Source organism: Pangasianodon hypophthalmus, chromosome 19 (assembly GCF_027358585.1).
Source record: "Pangasianodon hypophthalmus isolate fPanHyp1 chromosome 19, fPanHyp1.pri, whole genome shotgun sequence".
Taxonomy (NCBI): Eukaryota; Metazoa; Chordata; class Actinopteri; order Siluriformes; family Pangasiidae; genus Pangasianodon; species Pangasianodon hypophthalmus.
Window position 1 is genome coordinate 22,222,313 of NC_069728.1, and position 19,566 is coordinate 22,241,878.

The following is a 19,566-nucleotide window of genomic DNA, read 5'->3' on the forward strand; positions in this document are numbered from 1 at the left end:
TGATAAACTCAATTGTGGAACCTGGAGGAAGTGTGAAGATAACAGCGCCACCTGCAGCAGGAAAAAATAAATCTGCAAATGCCAAACGAAGTGGTAAATAACACGTGTGCAGTCTGTTTTAGTCTAGTAATAACTGCTGAAAAATGCTTTTATGCTTTGTAGAACATGACTACGCTAAAATATAATGCTGTATTAAATATAAACCTGCTGCTTGCTTCAGAGAGGAGACAAACAGAGAGGGTGTGTGTGTGTGTGTGTGTGTGTGTGTTTCAGTATTGTTTATAACATGACCTTGTCCACGTTCTCTAATCACTCTAAAGTGTGTATTATCTGCGTGTCACAACAAGAGGATGAGTGTGTGGCAGCACTATGGCTGGAGACATAAATTCACTAAATCCAAAAATTCACTGACATGGATTTTTATCGTTGAGGCATTGTTTACTTACCAAAATAGAACTTACTGTAAGCCTGTGTAAACCTTTATCAGGGGCCATTAACTGGTGATTAACAGGAAACAGCAAAACACACTGGCCATAGTTCAGATTTTGGTCTAGATTTCTGTAGCAGATCCTCTGTTACAGCCAACCACTTTATATATTATTTATGTCAAATTCAAAAGCAGCTTTAGCTAAGAATTTCTAGCTAAAACCTTTCTGGACATATTTGTGTTGTTCGGTAATGTTATACAGATTTATACAGTGCCTCCAGAAAGTATTCACCCCCATTGATTATTTCTTTTTTTGCTGTATTGCAGCATCAAATTTGAGAGTATTATAATGGGATTTTTTTCTGTACCTTTTGAAGTGACTGTTTACAGAAATAAAGTTAAATATTTAGATGTCCTCAGAATGATTTTTAAAAAAAATAAAAAGTCTAAAACTGCATTATTGATAAGTGTTCACCCCTTTCTTTTAGCAATATAAATTAGGGCTAGTATTTGTTTTTTTTAGAGTGCACACTAAATATGTTAAACAGAGTACACCTAATAATTAATTTTAATTTTAGTTAATTTTAAATCCACCTGCATCCAATTGTGTGCTTGCACAATAAACATCTCTGACTTCTCTGACTCACGGCTAAAATGGCAGATCAGATCAGTTTTGCTGGCAGGAAGACCAAAGAACTGCCCATGAAGCTTCGATATGAAGTTGTTATGGGGGAAAGTTGTAGAAGGTTATTAAAACATTGGCAAAACGTTGAATCTTCCTCGATGAAAAAAAATATGACTCTACCAAGACCAAGCTGAGTGCTCAGGCAAGAAGTGCAGTTGTCAGAGAAGTGTCCAAGAGTCTATCTACAACACTGTAACAGAACTTACTGGCTGAAATAGAAGAACCTCTGCAGACCTCAACAACATCATCAGCTCTTCACAGATCCGGCCTCTATGGGACGGCACCCAGAAGGAAGTCACTTCTGAGAAATGCCATGTTAGAAAATCGGAGAACTTTTGGAAAAAGATTTTGGATTTTGTGGTCTGATGAGGCTAAATTGGAGGCATTTGGTCTAAAGCTGAAGCATACTGTTTGGCAAAAACCAAATACATCCCAACACCCAGATAACACCATTCCTGTGGTGAAGCACGGTGGTGGTAGCATCAATGCGCTTAGGTTTCTTTTCAGCAGGAGGAACTGGAGTTTGTTGCCATCGCAGGAAACATGTGATGGAGCCAAATATCAGCAAATTGTTGAAGAGAACCTCTTCCAGTCAGCCAGACATCTGCATTTAGGGCAAAAATACATGTTCCAACAGGACAATGAGCTAAAGGCCATTATCAGTCAAGCACTTTTTAGATTTAGATACTTTTCAAATAATTTCGAGGACCTCTAAATACTTTATATGATTTTATTGCTGTAGAGAGTTACTTAAAAAGGAGCAGAAAAAAATCCCATTTTGATATGCTTAAATTTGATGCTGCAATACAGCAAAAAGAGAAGTAATAACTAAAGGGGTGAATACTCTCTATATGCACTGTATATCTCTGTACCAATCACCTCCTAAAATTATAACATATAATAAATGTGTGGTGCAATGCATTCTGGGTATGTTGTTAAAATGGGCAAAAGATGAAAGGGAAGTGGACGAGGGGAGTGCTGAAACCAGGACTGGAACATAAATAGTGCTTTTATTTGGTGTTTTAGGTTTGAGGTCAATCGTTATTATGAATCAGCATTATAACAGTGATATGCATTAACACACATGCACACGCACACACACACACACACACACACAGTGTGATATAACTGTATATATAAGGATATATAACATTTCCTGGTGCAATGTGAATGATATGAATGTGACCTAATGCTAATGAGAGTGTGGCTAAAGCTAAACAGCACTAAGCAGCTCAATGCAACAGAAATATATTGATGTGAGTTAAAATGTAATAAAATTACAGTATTTATGAAGCTTTGCTGCAAAAATACTGTATGAAAATAAAATAAAAAAATACACTGATGGCAGCATCCAAAAATCTCATCAGTGAACAAATATTTGCACATTTTACTCACTGATCCACATTTTTCCATGATCCATTATTTAACTTAAGGAGCTTCTTCAAAGACTAATTCTGCTTTAGTCTCCGCCCCTTTAACGCTTGTGTCACTCATTGGGGAGCTTTTTATTATTTTTGCACCATTTTTCTCTCGTGGTGATTTAATACTGAAATTGTGCACATCAGTATTCTGTCCTCAAAAAGCAAAGTGATATTCGGACATTACGTGAGCGTCACGCATGTGGGGGTGGAGTTTATCTAACAGAGAAGTCTCAGTTGCACGTGATTCTGACTTTGAACTCAAGTGCATTTTTCTTACGTGATATCGGCTCCAGTGTTACGCGCAGCTGTCTGACAGTTTAATGTAAACACAATATGTCACAGAGAAATTTATGTTTTGGCTATAAAAACACTCAAAAACACTATGGAATGTCATTTCAGAAGAATATTAAATACATAAATGTAATGCTATTCATTAATTAATAATATCCTCATAATGTCCACAAAAAGTTTTTTTTTTTTTTTTCGCAAGGAGAACATCGAAGGAGACACATCTTAATCAGAGATATCAGACATTGCTTAGATGGAAGAGTGATTTTTTATAGATAAAATTATGAATTAACTTAAAGCTTCTCTGTAAGTGTAGCATGAGCACCCAGTCAGATAATCCTTCAAATCTTGAGCATGTTTTCTTTACAGGAGAAATCCTGCATGTTCATCGACACATTAAAATTTCATGACCTTGATTTATTTAAAAAATTATAAAATACATATTATTCATTGCCTGTCAAGTCACCTTTATTGAAAAACCCTGTTTTTGTCCACCTCAGAGGTGTGAACTACACACAGGTGTTTAAATAATCTGAATGTGGAGCTCAAAAAAATCCTTAACCCGACTCTGAATACCAGGAACTTTCCCCTTGATGTAACGTTTGGGTTTATCCTCAATATGCTCCTCTGATTGGAACACAGTGACAAAACCATGTGAATATTTGATAACTGCTGAATTTGACCAACCCTTGGTTTTATACTTAGACTTTTGTGTGTGTGTGTGTGTGTGTGTGTGTGTGTGTGAGTGTGTGTGAGTGTGTGTGTGAGAGAGAGAGAGAGAGAGAGACCTACTCACTGCAGACAACAGAGCTCACATTCTTTTTGAACAGTTAACGGTTAGTGTCATTTGTATTATTTTTCACAGATTTAATAAATTATTTTAAAGTTTTATTCTGATTAAGACAGATTTAGATTATTCAGTTTCTATTCAGAAAAACATAAATTACATCTGAATAATCATCTCAAGCTGATTCTGGCTTTATGTTTTTATTTAAAGCGGCAGCACTGAATGAACACAATCAGATTCTAACAGACATTAATTCTGAATTTGGCTCTCATTAAGATTCAGATCAGATTTCATTAAGAGCAGCAATACTGAATGAATGTAGATGCAAAAGTTACTGGCTAAAATTATTTACTAAATTAAATATTAAAGTTGTAGTAGAACATGTGCAAGAAAGTGATTATTGATCATTATTCAGAGTTTGTGGATTTGTGAGAATGCGTTTTTTCATGTTGATTGCAAAATATTCCTAAATCCAGCCATAGATCCTGTTTTAGCATTATTTATAATCGGATAAACATTAGAATATTGTTCTTCTGTTGTGAAGCAGCAAAAAGGAAGGCTGAAGCTCTACCAGGAAAAGAGGAGACAAATATTGATATTTTATCAGAGAATTCTGGAAAATTATCAAATGAATTAAAATAGAAAAAATGAATCTTATAACTTCAGTGAGTGATGTTTAGACTTGTAATGATTGTTGTTAACTTTGCACCGAGTGTGTAGACAGACGTGTGTATTATTCTGTGAAAATTATGTGTAGCATTATTTAACAGTGTTCATGAACAGCAATGTTTTTATTTTTATTTATAAATTAGTACAGCAGCTGAAACACCACGTTCTTTGCAGAATAAAGTTACTTTGTTCAATTTTTTTAATCAGTTTAATTGTTATTTTATTAAATAGCTTTTTTAAATAATTTACTTATCAGTATCAATATTTATTTATTTATTTATTTGTGTGTGTGAGTGCTGTTTGTTTTCTCACGACTGTTCAAATCTGAAGATTAAAGATGTGTATCTATAACTTTATAATGAGTTTTAATGTTCTGTATAAATGTTCTCTATAAAGTGTTTGAGCAGCTCTTACACTCTCTCTCTCTTACACACACACACACACACACACACACAGTCCCCTCTGAAAATATTGGAAGGGCAAGGCCCTGACACTGAAGACATTGAAGACATTTGTGTTTGAGATCAAAAGATGAATATGAGACGACGGATCAGAATTTCATTTCCTGATATTTATATATAGATATACATATAGTTGTTTTAAACAACTTTTGTTTGAACCCACCCATTTTTCAAATGATCAAATATATTGAATTTTTTTTTTTATATAATGGAATATTTGAAATCGGAGCCTTCTAATCAAAAGTGCAACATCTTATCCACTGAGCTGCCACCAACAAAACCACGCTGCCATTCCAGTCATTTCAGAGGGGACTGTACGTACACACTTACTGCACTGCTGGTTTATGTTACTGGTGTGTTTTTATTCACTGTTTGGACTGTAGAAATTTCATTACATTTACAATAAATCAGTTTCATTCATGAGCTTAAACTCTTTTTGTTGTTTGCTGTTTGATTCACCGATTCAAGAATTGCACTACAGTTTCCATGTTAACAAAGGCCTGCATCGAGCAGACAGACTTCTATGAGGATCACCAGAGGGAGCGCTGCACTATACACTGTGCTACTGTAAATTACAGTGTAGTAATATAGTGCACATTTGTACAATACACTGTGATACAGTACTCTACTGTTGGTACTTTCTAATTACACTTATGGCATTTACATTTATGGCATTAAAATTAATCTTACACTCACTTATACTTACACTTACACTCACTTAAAATTAATCTTACACTCAGTTATTAATTAAAATTGGCCATACGTTTCTTTAAGTAATCATTCTTTTTTTTTACTTGGATATTAATATTCAAAGCTGTAGTTATTAGTAAAATAATTAGGGATAATTAAACTATTATTAATGAATTTGACCGATATCAGTTGCCACAAATCAACTATTATAACTTAACAGTTAAGAATAATGATAATGATCAAGTTACCTGAAGGTTCTGAGTTCTTCAGTAGAAGCTTGGCATCTGTTTTGATCTGAGAAACAGCAAACATGTGATGGGTTCTACAGGATAACATTTATTGAACACAAATCAACAAACACAAGTTATAGGCAATGCATTATAGAAATGGTAGTGGATGTTTTGAACGAGTGGATGTTTCGATGTGTGTGTGTGTGTGTGTGTGTGTGTGTGTGTTGGTATGTAGCTGCACATGAACAAAGGCTGCACTCACTCTTGGTTTGAGAACAAAGGGAAGGTTTCCACACCATGTAGGTATCAAACAGAAAAATAACATTATTATGAGAATACATGCAACAGGAGCTCCACCAAGTTGTTTCTGCAGAGGGTGTCTATTTTTGTCCACTCCTAATGGACCAGGCAGAGGGAGACTGAGAAAATGTTCCTTGGGGCTTTTATCGCAGGAGTGTCTCAGGTAGAGTCACCTTCCCCCTTTTTTCCATTAGATGGAGGAACTGTTGGTGCCTGCTAGTGGATAGTGGCAGCTTAGGTAACTACACTATACTGTACTACTGTACTATACATTCTTTAAAACACTGTACAAGTGCCATGGTCTGCTGTAGTTTTTATTCTAGGTAGTCTACACATTTTGTTTGAAGCAGGCTGATCATAATAGACTAACAGTTACTCAGACACTGTGTGGTGAGACCATTCAGTGCTTTTTAGGTCATTAATAGTATTTTATTATCAGTGCAAACTTTCACTGGGAACCAGTGCAGTGTGGATAAGGTAATGTGATGTTACTGTGATCAAATCTTCTGGTTCCAATAAGGACACTGACTGCTGCACTCTGGACTAACTGGAGCTCATTAATCCAAAAAACAGGCAGAGGTCAGAACCAGGAAACGTGCCAATGCACCAAATCAGGGGGTAGCTCCTTCCTAAATATGGTTGTACTGTGCAGGACTGATATATCACATGCCTTGGCTGGGTTTACACTTAACAATCTTAAATAATTGAAGCGTGATTTGAAAATCCCAAAGGTCGTTTCTATCTTGGTGTTAGTTTTTGGATGACTGTCTTAAATCGACCTTGAGGTATAGGCAGTGGCCCTGGATATGGAGTCATCAGCTACTTCTTGCAGCCGTACCCTCTGTCTCCAAGCAGCTCATTAAATTGCTCATTAAATTAATGCAGAAAGGACAGGAACATTTAAAAAAATATATATTTAAAGCAAATCCATACAGTAAGGTAGTTGGCATTCATCCCAAGCTCTAAGCAGTGATAAAGTATAGACTTCCTAGGTATACAAGTCATGAACTGACCAAGGCCAATTTGCCTTAAAGCTGGTAGTCAGGGACCGTTTACAGGTCATGTGAACAAGGGACAATGTCTTATGTGGTTCTTTTCTTTTTCTATTGATGTTCTGTTAAAGCCCAGTTTGTTACTACTAGATATTTCAGGAAGTGTGTATATGAATGGTCTACCAGAACACTGATGCTATGCACCGACTTCCTTTTAATGTACAGTCCCCTCCGAAAGTATTGGAACAGCAAGGCCATTTCTTTTGTTTTTGCTCTACACTGAAGACATTTGGGTTTGAGATAGAAAGTTGAATATGAGACAGATCAGAATTTCAGGTTTCATTTCCTGATATTTACATCTATGTTAAACAACTTAGAATGTGGCACCTTAGGTGAGCCAAAGTATAGGAATAGATAGTCTTAAAGTAAATGAAAGTAAATAACACTTAATATTTGGTTGTGTATCTCTTGCTTGCAATAACTGCATCAAGCCAGTGACTCAATGACATCACCAAATTGCTGTGTTCTTCTTTTGTGATGCTTTTCCAGGCTGTAGTGCAGCTTCTTTCAGTTGTTGTTTGTTCTAGGGGGTTTATCCCTTCAGTCTCCTCTTCAGGAGGTGAAATGCTGCTCTGTTGGTTTCAGGTATGAACAATAATCTATCTCTTAATATTGATAAGACTAAAGAGATGATTGTTGACTTCAGGAGGACGCAAGTAGACCACTCACCACTGCACATTAACAGAATAACTGTGGAGAGAGTCAAAAACTCCAAGTTTCTTGGGGCGCACATGACGGAGGACTTCTCCTGGACTCTCAACACCACCTGCCTAGCCAATAATGCCCGGCAGTGCCTCCACTTCCTGTGGAGCTGTCTCACCATGTGGTACTGCACAGTCTCCAACCACAAGACCCTAAAGCGGATTGTGAGAACAGCTGAAAAGATCATCCGAGTCTCTCTACCCACCATTGAAACCTCATACAACAACCGCTGCATCTGCAAAGCCACCAGCATTGTGTACGACCTCCCTCTCTCATGGACTCTTCACCCTCCTGCCATCTGACAGAAGGTACAGAAGCATCCGTGCCACCAGCAGACTCTGCAACAGTTTCTTCCCTGAGGCAATCAGATTACTCAACACCCTGCTGCCTCCCAACACTCACCTGGGCCAGTCAAACACCTAACCCAGTATGACTCAGTACCACTGCACACTGCACTTCACAAAGCTGCATCAGTCACTTTATGGAACACTATACTTATTGCTGCTACACTACCAAATACTTTATGCTTTATGGTACACAGTCCATGTTCTGTGTATTTATAGTCCTGCACTTGTCACACTTGTTGTGTATTTGCACTTTTGTAGTCTTTTGTACTGTTATGTGTTGTACTATGGTCCTGGAGAAAGCTATATAGAGGAATGACAATAAAAACCCACTTGACTTGACATTTGATTTACTGACTGTCCTTTTGTACCTCCTATGTTTGTTATGCATTCATTTTGCACCATGAATATGAAAACTCTTATCATTATCCAGAAAATGAAATCCTCTTCCTGTGAATTAGACCCAATCCCTACTGCCATTTTTAAGAAAGTGTTACCCTGTGTGTTGGGTGATGTTTTAGATACTGTGAACACCTCCCTGTCTTCTGGTGACTTCCTGAGTGCTCTGAAGATAGCTATGATTAGACATCTCCTTAAGAAAGTGGATTCGGATCCAGCTGATTTAGTAATATTAGACCGATATCTAACCTACCATTTTTAAGCAAAATTTTTAGAAAAAGCTGTTTTTATTCAGCTTAATGATTTTCATATTTCAAATAATGTCTTTCCAATCAGGCCTTCACTCTAATTACAGCACTTAGTACCACCTTGGTCAGGGTTTTAAATGATCTGTGGCTAGGCGCTAGTTCTGTTCACATTTCCATTCCTATTCTTTTGATTGGAGTGCAGCTTTTGATACTGTAGACTATGATATTCTTCTACACAAACTTGAACACCGGGTAGGTCTCTCAGGAGCAGTACTAAGCTGGTTCAGATCATACTTGTGTGGTAGACAGTTTTAGTCACTCTTCAAGACAATGTGATATTTAATTTGGAGCTCCACAAGGATCCATTTTAGGATCCTTACTTTTCTCCCTCTCCATGTTACCTCTTGGTAGACTCATTCAAAAGCATGAAATCAGTTTTCATAGTTATACAGATGACACACAACTTTATATATCAGTGCCACCAGGTAATTAAGAGCCAATTAACAAACTGATTACATGCTTGAGTTTACAAGAGAGATTAGAAATCTGGATGTAATAGTCGACTCTGATCTCAGCTTTGTTCCTCACATCAATAATATCTCTATGGTCACATTTTATCATTTGAGAAACATTGCAAATGTCTGTCCATTTTTTCTAAAGAAGATGCAGAAAAACTCATCCATGCATTTATTACACATAGATTAGATTACTGTAATGCTCTCTTTAAAAAATTTTATCCATTACAGTTAGTACAAAATGCAGCTGCTTGACTTTTAACACAAACTAGAAAGAGAGATCATATTACTCTTATTATGCAGGAGCTGCACTGGTTACCTGTGACATCCAGAATCAATTTTAAAGTGCTCTTATTATCTTTTAAAACTCTTAATGGCATTGCCCCTGTGCATTTAGCAGAATGCTTGAAGAATTACCACCCGAGTCATTTTCAATAAATGCCGGGTTCCTTAAGGTTTCTTTTAAGAAGAAGAAGCTTGGTGAAAAATGTTTTTAGTGTCCATGCTCCCGTGGAACTCACTCCCACGTGTATATCGGTCAGACACCTTCACTGAATATATTTAAAAAGCAGCTTAAAACACATTTATTTACCTTGGATTGTAATTAATATTCTTGATTTTATGTTTAAAACTGCTTTTTTTAAATCTCTTAATAATGTTCATAATATTTTATTTTCTGTTTGATTACTTATTTTTATTTCTTAATGAAATTTTAGATTTTAATATTGTGTTGCATTATTATTATTGTTTTGTTATTATTTTACCATTGTATTATATTTTTTTCATTGTGAAGCACTTTGAGCTGCATTTTATGTATGAAAGGTGTTATATAAATTAATTCAATTCAATTCAATTTTATTTGTATAGCGCTTTTAACAACATTGTCACAAAGCAGCTTTACAGAAATAAATATTAATAAATTCAGGATAGAAATTTTAAATGTAAGAATTTATCCCTAATGAGTGAGCCAGAGGTGACGGTAGTGAGGAAAAACTCCCTGAGATTATATGAGGAAGAAACCTTGAGAGGAACCAGACTCAAAAGGGAACCCATCCTCATCCTCATTAAATTATTATTATTATTATTGATTCTGATTCTTATTATTATTAATGTTATTATTATTAGGGGGCCAAGCATGGAAGGTGTGTAGGCACTGTACTGTTATTCTACCTTATCTTCTTCTTCTTCTTTTTCTGGCTAGGGTGTCTATGGCAGCCCATAGAACTGTCTGGTAAAAAAGTTGTGAAATTTGGCACACTGACTGGCATCCCTAGATTCCCTGGATCGAGACGAATTCAATGCACCCTATGACATCAATTTCTGCCTAATTAGATTTTCTGCCATCTTGGATTTTGTCAAAAACCTTTTTTTTTGCAACTCCTCCTACAAATTATGTCCAATCAACACCAAATTTGGCACACATCATATTCAGACCAATCTGGACAAAGGGGTCTTCAAAAGAATGTTGATATTCCAAAAGGGTCGCCTGTAATGTGCCAACACATCTGATGGCAACGCCACCAAATAGGAAATGAGGCTGTATCTCAGCAATAACTTTGCACACTGACACAAAACTTGGTAGGCAATTTTGTGAGAGTGCCACTTACTGGTCAAAAGTTACAATAACATGTCAAAATGCTTCCCGCTAACTGCCATTTTTGCTACTCCTCCTCCAAATTTTGTCCAATTTTCACCAAATTTGGCTCACATCATATTAAGACCTGTCTAAACTTGCACAAACTGGGATGAAAAGGCCCAGACTGATGAGAAAAAACATCAATACCTTAGATGTTTTTAAATTTCAAGAAGAAACAAATGTTCGGGTCAGAGCAGTAACAATCACGACCACAGCTCACAGCAGCTGCAGCAGCAACGCCACCCTGCTGCCCATGTGTTCATCTACAGCTTTCCTCCTACAGTCAGAGAATTCCTCACTGTCCGTGAGCTAAACACACACATCAGTACTGAAACTACAATCACTCCTGAGTCCCTTTACCTAAAGTTATGGCTCTGCTTTCCTCTGATCGTTCAGGCAGCAACTGTAGCGCGTCTATGTGTGTGCAGCTCACTGAGTCTGAGTGCTTGGCCCCGAAAATGCTGCTTGCAGCTTAAAATATTATTATTATTATTATTATTATTATTATTATTATTGATCTCAAATACAATATTGTTCCAATACTGTAGGGACTGTAGATTCATGTACCCACAGTATTATTATTGATTTACTAGTGATGTGTGTGCAGTCTAATGCAGCGAATACCATGGGAATTCCTAATAGACTACAGGCACCTTATAAAAACGTGTAACAGATTAACAAACAATATTGTGTTAAGTTAGTTACCTGCTATTTAATTAAAAAATAAACTTTAAAAATGTGTATAAATCATATAAGAACTGAAAAACCATAACAGATTCTGACTCTGAAAATAGGGCCTTAGAAATCAATTCACAATACAAGCAGCAAGCTCCATGGGATCCTCAAAGAAACATGATGCATTCATAATTCCTAGCTTTCAGATTGGACCTCAGGTTTCAGACTGTATTCTGCCTTTTGGCCACCTGATGGCGACCCTGAGGACTTTCTATTACAGCGCCAGGCTAGTTAATGTGTTTCAGCTGTGTCTCATTTTCCTGTGTACTTAAGTTGCCCTGTTTGTTAGAGTCTTTGCTCAGTCTTTGCCTTGGTTTTGGCCTTGTGTAAGTCTCTGCCCTGCTCGTCTGCTTTTTGTCATGTATGACTACCTTGCTAGTTTTTTTTTATGGACTGTGACTGATAAAATCCTGCCTTGGATCTTTGCCCTGTTTTTTGTATTTTGTTGGAATTTTTGCCCTAGCTTTTGTGTTTTATTTTTTATGTCTTCTGAGTGTTGCATTGTTTGAGTTTTTTTGCTGGCCTGTTTTTTCCCCTTTTGGATTTTTTGCCTTTTGCTACTAGTCACCCTGCTGATATTCCTTGTCATTTTTTGCTCTTCCCCTATTAAACCATTCGACCTACTCCTATACCAGCCTCTGCTTTTGGGTCTTCTCATCTGTGTTTAGCTCCATCAGTAGAGCATTAGACCTGTACCCAGAGATCCTGGGTTCAAATCCTATCTGCTCCTGACAGGACAAGAGCTGGGCTTTAAACATGTTCAGTGTGGTTTGCTTCAACTTAACCTGTCCAAGTTAGCTGTGTATAGTAAGTTGCCATGGTAATTTACTCAGCTGAAAATATAGCCACCTTCACAGTATGCATAAGACAGAATTTAACCCAAAGTTATCTCAATAACCTTTCAATCCTTCTTCTTTGTTCTTGACGGCCTTGTTGGGCCCAAAGGCCTTTAAGGACAACTGGTCCCAAAAACACACCTGCAGTCAAGTGATAGGAGATCAATATCCTATCTGACCAGTAGAGGAAGCCCACTTGAGGACATTTGTGTGTACATCTTCTATATCTTGTGTATACTTGGAGATTACTCCTGATTGTAATGGAACACGAAATGAACCAAAGGCCCAAACAGTCAACAAGAGACTGTTGGTGACATTGCTGAGTGTGAGTGACTAGCTTTTCCAGGCACTTTGTCACCACTGTATACTGTGGATAATACTGTATACATAACTATATCACTGTATGATATAATATACAAAATAATATACTGTTTACTATTTATATTATATATGAGTGGAAGCTGGGCTGTGCTCGAGCACCGGTTTGTGACTGAGGCAGAGCCAGAGAAGGTGAGTGGTAAAGATTGCACACCTGAGGGAAATTGTACTAATGAACAGTCTGCGTTGCAGTGAGCTGTGATGAGTATAAAAAGGAGAGAGCTGAGCGCCGAAAGAGAGAGCTGACCAGCACAGAGCTGTGTGTGTGAGTGCATGCCTTAGTTTGAGTATGCTGGAAAGCCAAAGTAAATAAAAAAAAATAAAGTGCACCTTTGAGTTATCCCAAGCCTGCCTTCAGCCTCCTCACTGCCCACCTGAATCTGGGAAAATGTTATACTCGTGTCGAAACCCGGGATTATGAGGAAGAACCACCGCCATGGAGTCCTCCACGAGCCCCAACACCAGCTGCATCGAGCTGCATTGAGAGCAGGAGCAGTGCATCCAGGCCCTGCTCCAGGCCCAGACAGAGAATCAGCAGGTGCTCCAGAGCCTGGTCCAGCAGGCAGGTACTCCAGCCACAGCCTCAGCTGCAGCCGCAGCCCTGCCCCACATCGCCTTCTCAAAAATGGGACCACAGGATGACCAAGAAGTGTTCTTGGAGTTGTACAAGCACTCCGCAGAAGGCTGACTTCCAGTGGGCAGCCTGCCTACTGCTTCCCCTGACTGGGGAAACCCAACTGGTGGCTCAACAGCTGCTGGTAGCCAACATGCTGGAGTGTCCGGACCTGAAATGGGTGATTTTGTGACGGGTCGGCCCTACCCCAGAACAGCACTGTCAGTGCTTCTGCTCACTGACTTTCTGTGAGTTCGGGTGCCCATTCACATTCACACAGAAGCTCAGGGGCACTTGCTGAAGATGGCTGCTGGCCGAGGGGCATGGTGCCGAAGAAGTGATTGACTTTGTGGTACTGGAGAAGTTCGTCACCTGTCTACCAGAGGAGACGGCGGAGTGGGTCCAATGCCATCATCCGGCATCGCTCGATGGGCGGTCCAGCTGGAAGAGGACCACTTGGCGGCATATCCGGGGGCAGACGAGCCCCTCTCTTCTCACTCCCTTCCTTCCTCTCCTGCTTCTCACCTTTCCCCCCCTCCTGCACCACTGAAATTGGGCCAACACCCCCGAAACTAGTTCCCAGAGCCCATACTTTTTCATCCCCCTGTGTCTGTTTCCTTTTCCCCTCAGGTGGGTGAATCCAGGGCTGCAGTTGTGGGAGTAAAGTCTGGGCCGGTGTGCTGGCGTTGCGGGGAGCCCGGGCACTTCCAGGACCAATCCACGTGATGGAGGTGGGGGCATTGGTCCAGTTCCCAGATGTGCTGTAGGCCACCCCAATTGACCTGGGATGTAACACATACCAATGAGTGTCCAAGGGGTTACATACCACAGATTGGTAGATTCAGGCTCTAACCAAACCTCAATTCACCAATGCTTGGTTCAAGGGGAGGCATTGGTTCAATTCAATTTTATTTGTATTTGTAGCGCTTTTAACAATGGACATTGTCCTCCACGTCACAAAGTAGCTTTACAGAAATAAATACATTCAAATTAAATTAGACCAAAATAAATTGTAAATATGTGAGGTGAGTTGTGTACATGGGGATGTTCATGAATATCCGGTGGTGCCGGTCATCATTAAATTCCTGAGGCAAAAACACATAGCCGAGGCGGCACTTAGTCCTCGCCTCACCCATCCACTAATCCTGGGGCCGTCAATGTCAGCTCCACGTCAGGGGGACATGGAGTGCGGGAAGGGCCCTGCCCCTCCACTCTTGGTGGGGATTTCCCCTTGGAGCAGTCATGTGATGAGACCCCAAGACATGTCTTTGACCAAGTGAGAGTAATCGATGGTCAGCCAATCCAGCATAATGTTGTGCTATCCCACCCCTATTTTTCAATTATTCATTATAGGTTATACTGAGTGATGCAGGACACTCAGGCACAAGAAGAAATGTCCCAACTGTTGGTCCAGAAGAGCCATCGGGAACTGCCAGGTGGTGACTGCCAGCTGGTGAATCTGCCGGCCACCCCAAAAGTGCCTTTGGCCCTCTTCCATTAATCGAGGTCTCCTTTGAAAGAATTGGTATAGACCTCATCAGACCATTAGATCTGACTGCATGAGGGCATCACTTTGTGCTAGTTTTAGTGGACTATGCAACACAATTCCTGGAAGTAGTGCGTCTCTGTAACATCTCAGCACACAGTGTTGCGGAGGATCTCTTCCATGTTATCTCCCGAGTTGGGATCCCAAAAGAGATCCTGACTGATCAGGGCACATCTTTCATGTCACAAACACTATGTGAGCTGTACAAATTGTTGGGGATTAAAGTGAGTCGCACCAGCATTTACCATCTGCAGACGGATGGGCTGGGCAATGGTTTAATCAAACGCTTAAAATATGATTTGTAAGTTCTTTCACAAAAATGTGCAGAATGGGGAGAGTTCCTCTTATTTGCAGTACGAGAGGACTTGCAAGCTTCCATGGGTTTTTCCCGGTTTGAATTAGTGTATGGGTGGAAGCCTCATGAGGTTCTGGATATCATTCAGGAAAATTGGGAGAAGGGGCCTTCTAACAGTAAAAATGAAATCCAATACGTTCTTGAGCTGTGAGCAAAACTCCACACCTTAAGTCACATAACACAGGAGAATTTTTTCTCAGGCGGAAGAACGTCAAGCCCGGCTGTATAACGGGTACTCGGCTACGGGAGTTTGCACCGGGTAAAACATCAGGAGCTCGGTTTGATACCAATGTCGCGTTCCAAATTGCTCGCCAACTGGCAAGAGCCCTTTGAGGTCACACGGCGAGTCGGGGACTTGGACTATGAGATAAGGCAAACGGATAGAGAGGGGGCGTGGCAGGTTTACCACCTCAACCTCCTCAAACCATGGAGAGAAGTGGTTCCCTTGGCTTTGGCAATGGTTGTTCCAGAGAGGGAGGAGCTAGGACCGGAGGTAAATCTAAAAACGGCGGCTCAATCCTCCCCAGGCCCTTATGGAGACCACCTCTCCCCATCCTGAATCATGGAGATTAGCAAGTTGCAGATGGAGTTTTCATAGAGCACCACATAGAGATGCCCCCAGTAGCTGGTGGTACACAGCCAACCCTACCATCTACCCGAACATAAAAAAACAGCTGGTCTGGGAGGAGCTCATGGCCATGCTTGATATGGGAGTATTCGAGGAGTCCCACAGTGACAGATCCAGCCTGGTAGTTTTTGTTCCCAAAGCAGACGGTTCGCTCAGGTTTTGTGTGAACTTGAAGTTCACACAAGTCAATGCAGTGTCTAAATTCAACACATACCGAGATGTTGGTTAGGTGCCGCTCGTTTTTATTTGACACTGGTTTTGACAAAGGGATATTGGCAGGTCCCCTGGATGTTCCAGCGACTCATAGACAGAATCCTCCGGCAGCAAGCTGCTTATTCTGCTGTCTATCTAGACATTATCATCTATAATAATGATTTGCAGTGGCACATTCAGCATCTGAGGCCGTGCCAACAGGCTTTTATTCAGGTAAAAGCTGAACTCTGTGGCAGACCACTTTTACATTCTCTTGATTTCTCTCTCCCTTTTGCTTTACAGACAGATGCGTTGGACAGGGGGTTGGCCATGTTGTCCCCTTGCTGTACGTCAGCCACAAGCTCTTGGTGAGAGAGGAATGTGGAAGCGGGGGTGGGCACCTGCGGGAAATTGTACTAATGAACGGTTGGTGTTGAAGTGAGCTGTGGTGAGGATAAAAAGGAGAGAGATGAGTGCCTCGAGAGAGAGAGAGAGCACAGAGCTTTGTGTGTGTGTGCATGCCTTAGTTTGAGTACAAAAGCGAAAGTAAATAAAGAAAATAAAGCGCACCTTTGAGTTATCCCAAGCCTGCCTACAGCTTCCTCTTTGCCCACCCGAACATGGGAAAGTGTTACAATATGCTATGCATACATTTTTATATTATATATTGTAGTGGACCCCGTCCGAATAATGGCCAAAACTTTACTGATGTTTCTTGAAGCTTTATTAGCATTCCTTTTTACTTAAGAAATCACTGTAAGAGCTGAATGAAGTGATACAAAAATGTACATTATTAGACATATTCAGCGATTTTCACAAAATACTTGTTTTTAACTAACAGTATACAAATACACAAACCTTATGCCTTTTCGAGGGGTGCTGAATAAACTTATAAACAGTCCTTTTGTGCACAAGTTCTGTTAAGCCGTCATGAAGCGTTTGCTCTCCATACCATTTTTCTCATTACTATCTCTTAGCCGTGAAAGCAGATTCCATTTCAAAATGAAAGCCCCCCGTAAACAACGGAAATAATGCGATTTTTAAACAATCTTTAACATACAAAAGATATCAGAAGCAACACAAAACAAATAGAGAAATTAAGGATAACTCTTATTAAAATCTGTTACATACTGAGTTGGCATTTGGCAGCTGTTCGACTGGAGCTACCAATATGAAGTCCAAGGAGATCTCGATGCAAGTGAAGGAGGCCATCATTAGGCTGAAAAAACAACATAAATCTATAAGAGAGGTAGCAAAAACCTTAGGTGTGGCCAAATCAACAGTTGGGTACATTCTTAAAAAGAAAGAAAGCACTGGTGAACTCAACAACATCGAAAGGCCTGGAAGACCATGGAAGACAACTAAAGTGGATGATCGCAGAATCCTTTCCTTGGTGAAGAAAAACCCCTTCACAACATCAACAGAAGTCAAGAATACTCTGGAGAAGGTAGGCGTATCATTGTCAAAATCTACAATCAAGAGATGCCTTCATGAATGTAAATACAGGGGGTTTACAACAAGGTGCAAACCACTGGGAACATTCAAGAACAGGAAAGCCAGATTAGACTTTGCCAGAAAACATCTAAAAAAGCCTCCCATGTTCTGGAATAAGATTCTTGGGACTGATGAAACCAAGATTAACTTGTACCAGAATGATGCGAAGAGAAAAGAATGGTGAATGAAAGAAACAGCTCATGATCCAAAGTATACCACATCATGTGTCATACATGGTGGAGGCAGTGTTATGGCATGGGCATGTATGGCTGCCAATGGAACGGGCTCACTGGTGTTTATTGATGATGTGGCTGCTGACAGAAGTAGCAGGATGAATTCTGAGGTGTATAGGGCTCTACTCTCTGCTCACATTCAGCCAAATGCTACAAAACTGATAGGATGCCGCTTCACAGTGCAGGTGGATAATGACCCTAAACATACTGCGAAAGCAACTCAAGACTTTTTGAAGGCAAAGAAATGGAATATTCTTCAATGGCCGAGTCAGTCGCCTGATCTCAACCCAATAGAGCTGCTTTTCACTTACTGAAGACAAGACTGAAGGCAGAAAGACCCACAAACAAGCAGCAACTGAAGGTGTCTGCAGTGAAGGCCTGGCAAAGCATCTCCAGGGAGGAAACTCAGAATTTGAGTTTTGAGAACATGGGCTCCAGACTTCAGGCAGTCATTGACTGCAAAGAATTTTCATCCAAGCATTAAAATTATGGTTATATTTACAATTATGTCACTTTGTCCAAATACCTTTGAGTCCCTGAAAATGGAGGTACTTTGAAAATGGCTGTAATTCCTAAATGGTAAATGCCATATTTTTGTGGAATCTCTTAAAATAAAGCTGAAAGTGTACACTTCGATCACATCTTGATTGTTTTATTTCAAATCCATTGTGGTGGTGTATAAAGGCAAAATCACAAAAACTCTGTCATTGTCCAAATACTTCTGGACCTGACTGTGTACATATATATATATATATATATATATATATATATATATTTTATTTTTTTTTTAACTTTTCAATTTTATTTTATTTTTCAGTATTTTCAATATTTATTTTACTTTATCTTATTTTATCTTTATTTTATTTTATCTTTATTTTATTTTATCTTTATTTTATTCTTTCTTTATTTCTTATGTGTATTTTATGTCTTGTCTTTTGTGTGTGCTGCTGGAACACTAATTTCCCCTTGGGATCAATGAAGCACTATTATTCTCGAGACAAATGTGAGGCCATCTGTCCAGCAGCTTAAGCTGGGCCGAAATTGGGTCATGCAACAGGACAATGATCCCGAGCACACCAGCAAATCAACATCTGAATGACTAAAGATGAAAAAAATGAAGCTGTTGGAATAGCCAAGTGAAAGTCCAGACCTCAACCCCATTGAGATGCTGTGGTGGGATCTTAAGAGAGCTGTGCATAAACAAATGCCTTCAAACACCAATGAACTGAAGCGATGTTGTAAAGAAGAATGGGCCAAAATTCCTCCACAATGATGTGAGAGGCTGATAAACTCCTACGGAAAACATTTATTTCAAGTTATTGTTGCTAAAGATGGTGCTACATTGCTGAATTACAGGGTGTACCTTTTTTCCCACATTGTTTCTGAATGTTGGTTTACTTTTGGGAAAAAAATGACTACATGTTGAAATCTGTTGTGTTTTTGTTGAGGTTATTTGTTTGTTTGTAGAAGTTGGTGAGGACCAAACAATTGTTATTTAGGCCCTGATAAATAAAAACATCAAACTGAAAGAGGGTGTACTTTCTTTTCCCCATATTTATATACGTGTGTGTGTTTGTGTGTATATACACAGTATATGTATAAATACGTGCAATAAAGTCAGTTGAGGTTTACATTAGTCTTCTTATGCGTGAAGTTACATTCACTCAGGAGCAAGAGTCGGAAACAAATTTTTCATGAAGAC

At 39.4% G+C, this 19,566-nt stretch overlaps 1 protein-coding gene across 3 annotated transcripts in view; it reads left to right on the forward strand.

Annotated features, from left to right (window-relative positions):
- Nucleotides 1-5,168, forward strand: part of cep170bb (centrosomal protein 170Bb) — a 38,943-nt gene extending 33,775 nt beyond the window's left edge. For all 3 annotated transcript variants that reach the window (XM_053242225.1, XM_034313673.2, XM_034313674.2), the window contains exon 19: nucleotides 1-5,168. In XM_053242225.1, the coding sequence (XP_053098200.1) occupies nucleotides 1-101 (101 nt within the window). In that variant the 3' untranslated portion in view covers nucleotides 102-5,168.
- Nucleotides 5,169-19,566: the final 14,398 nt, after the last annotated feature.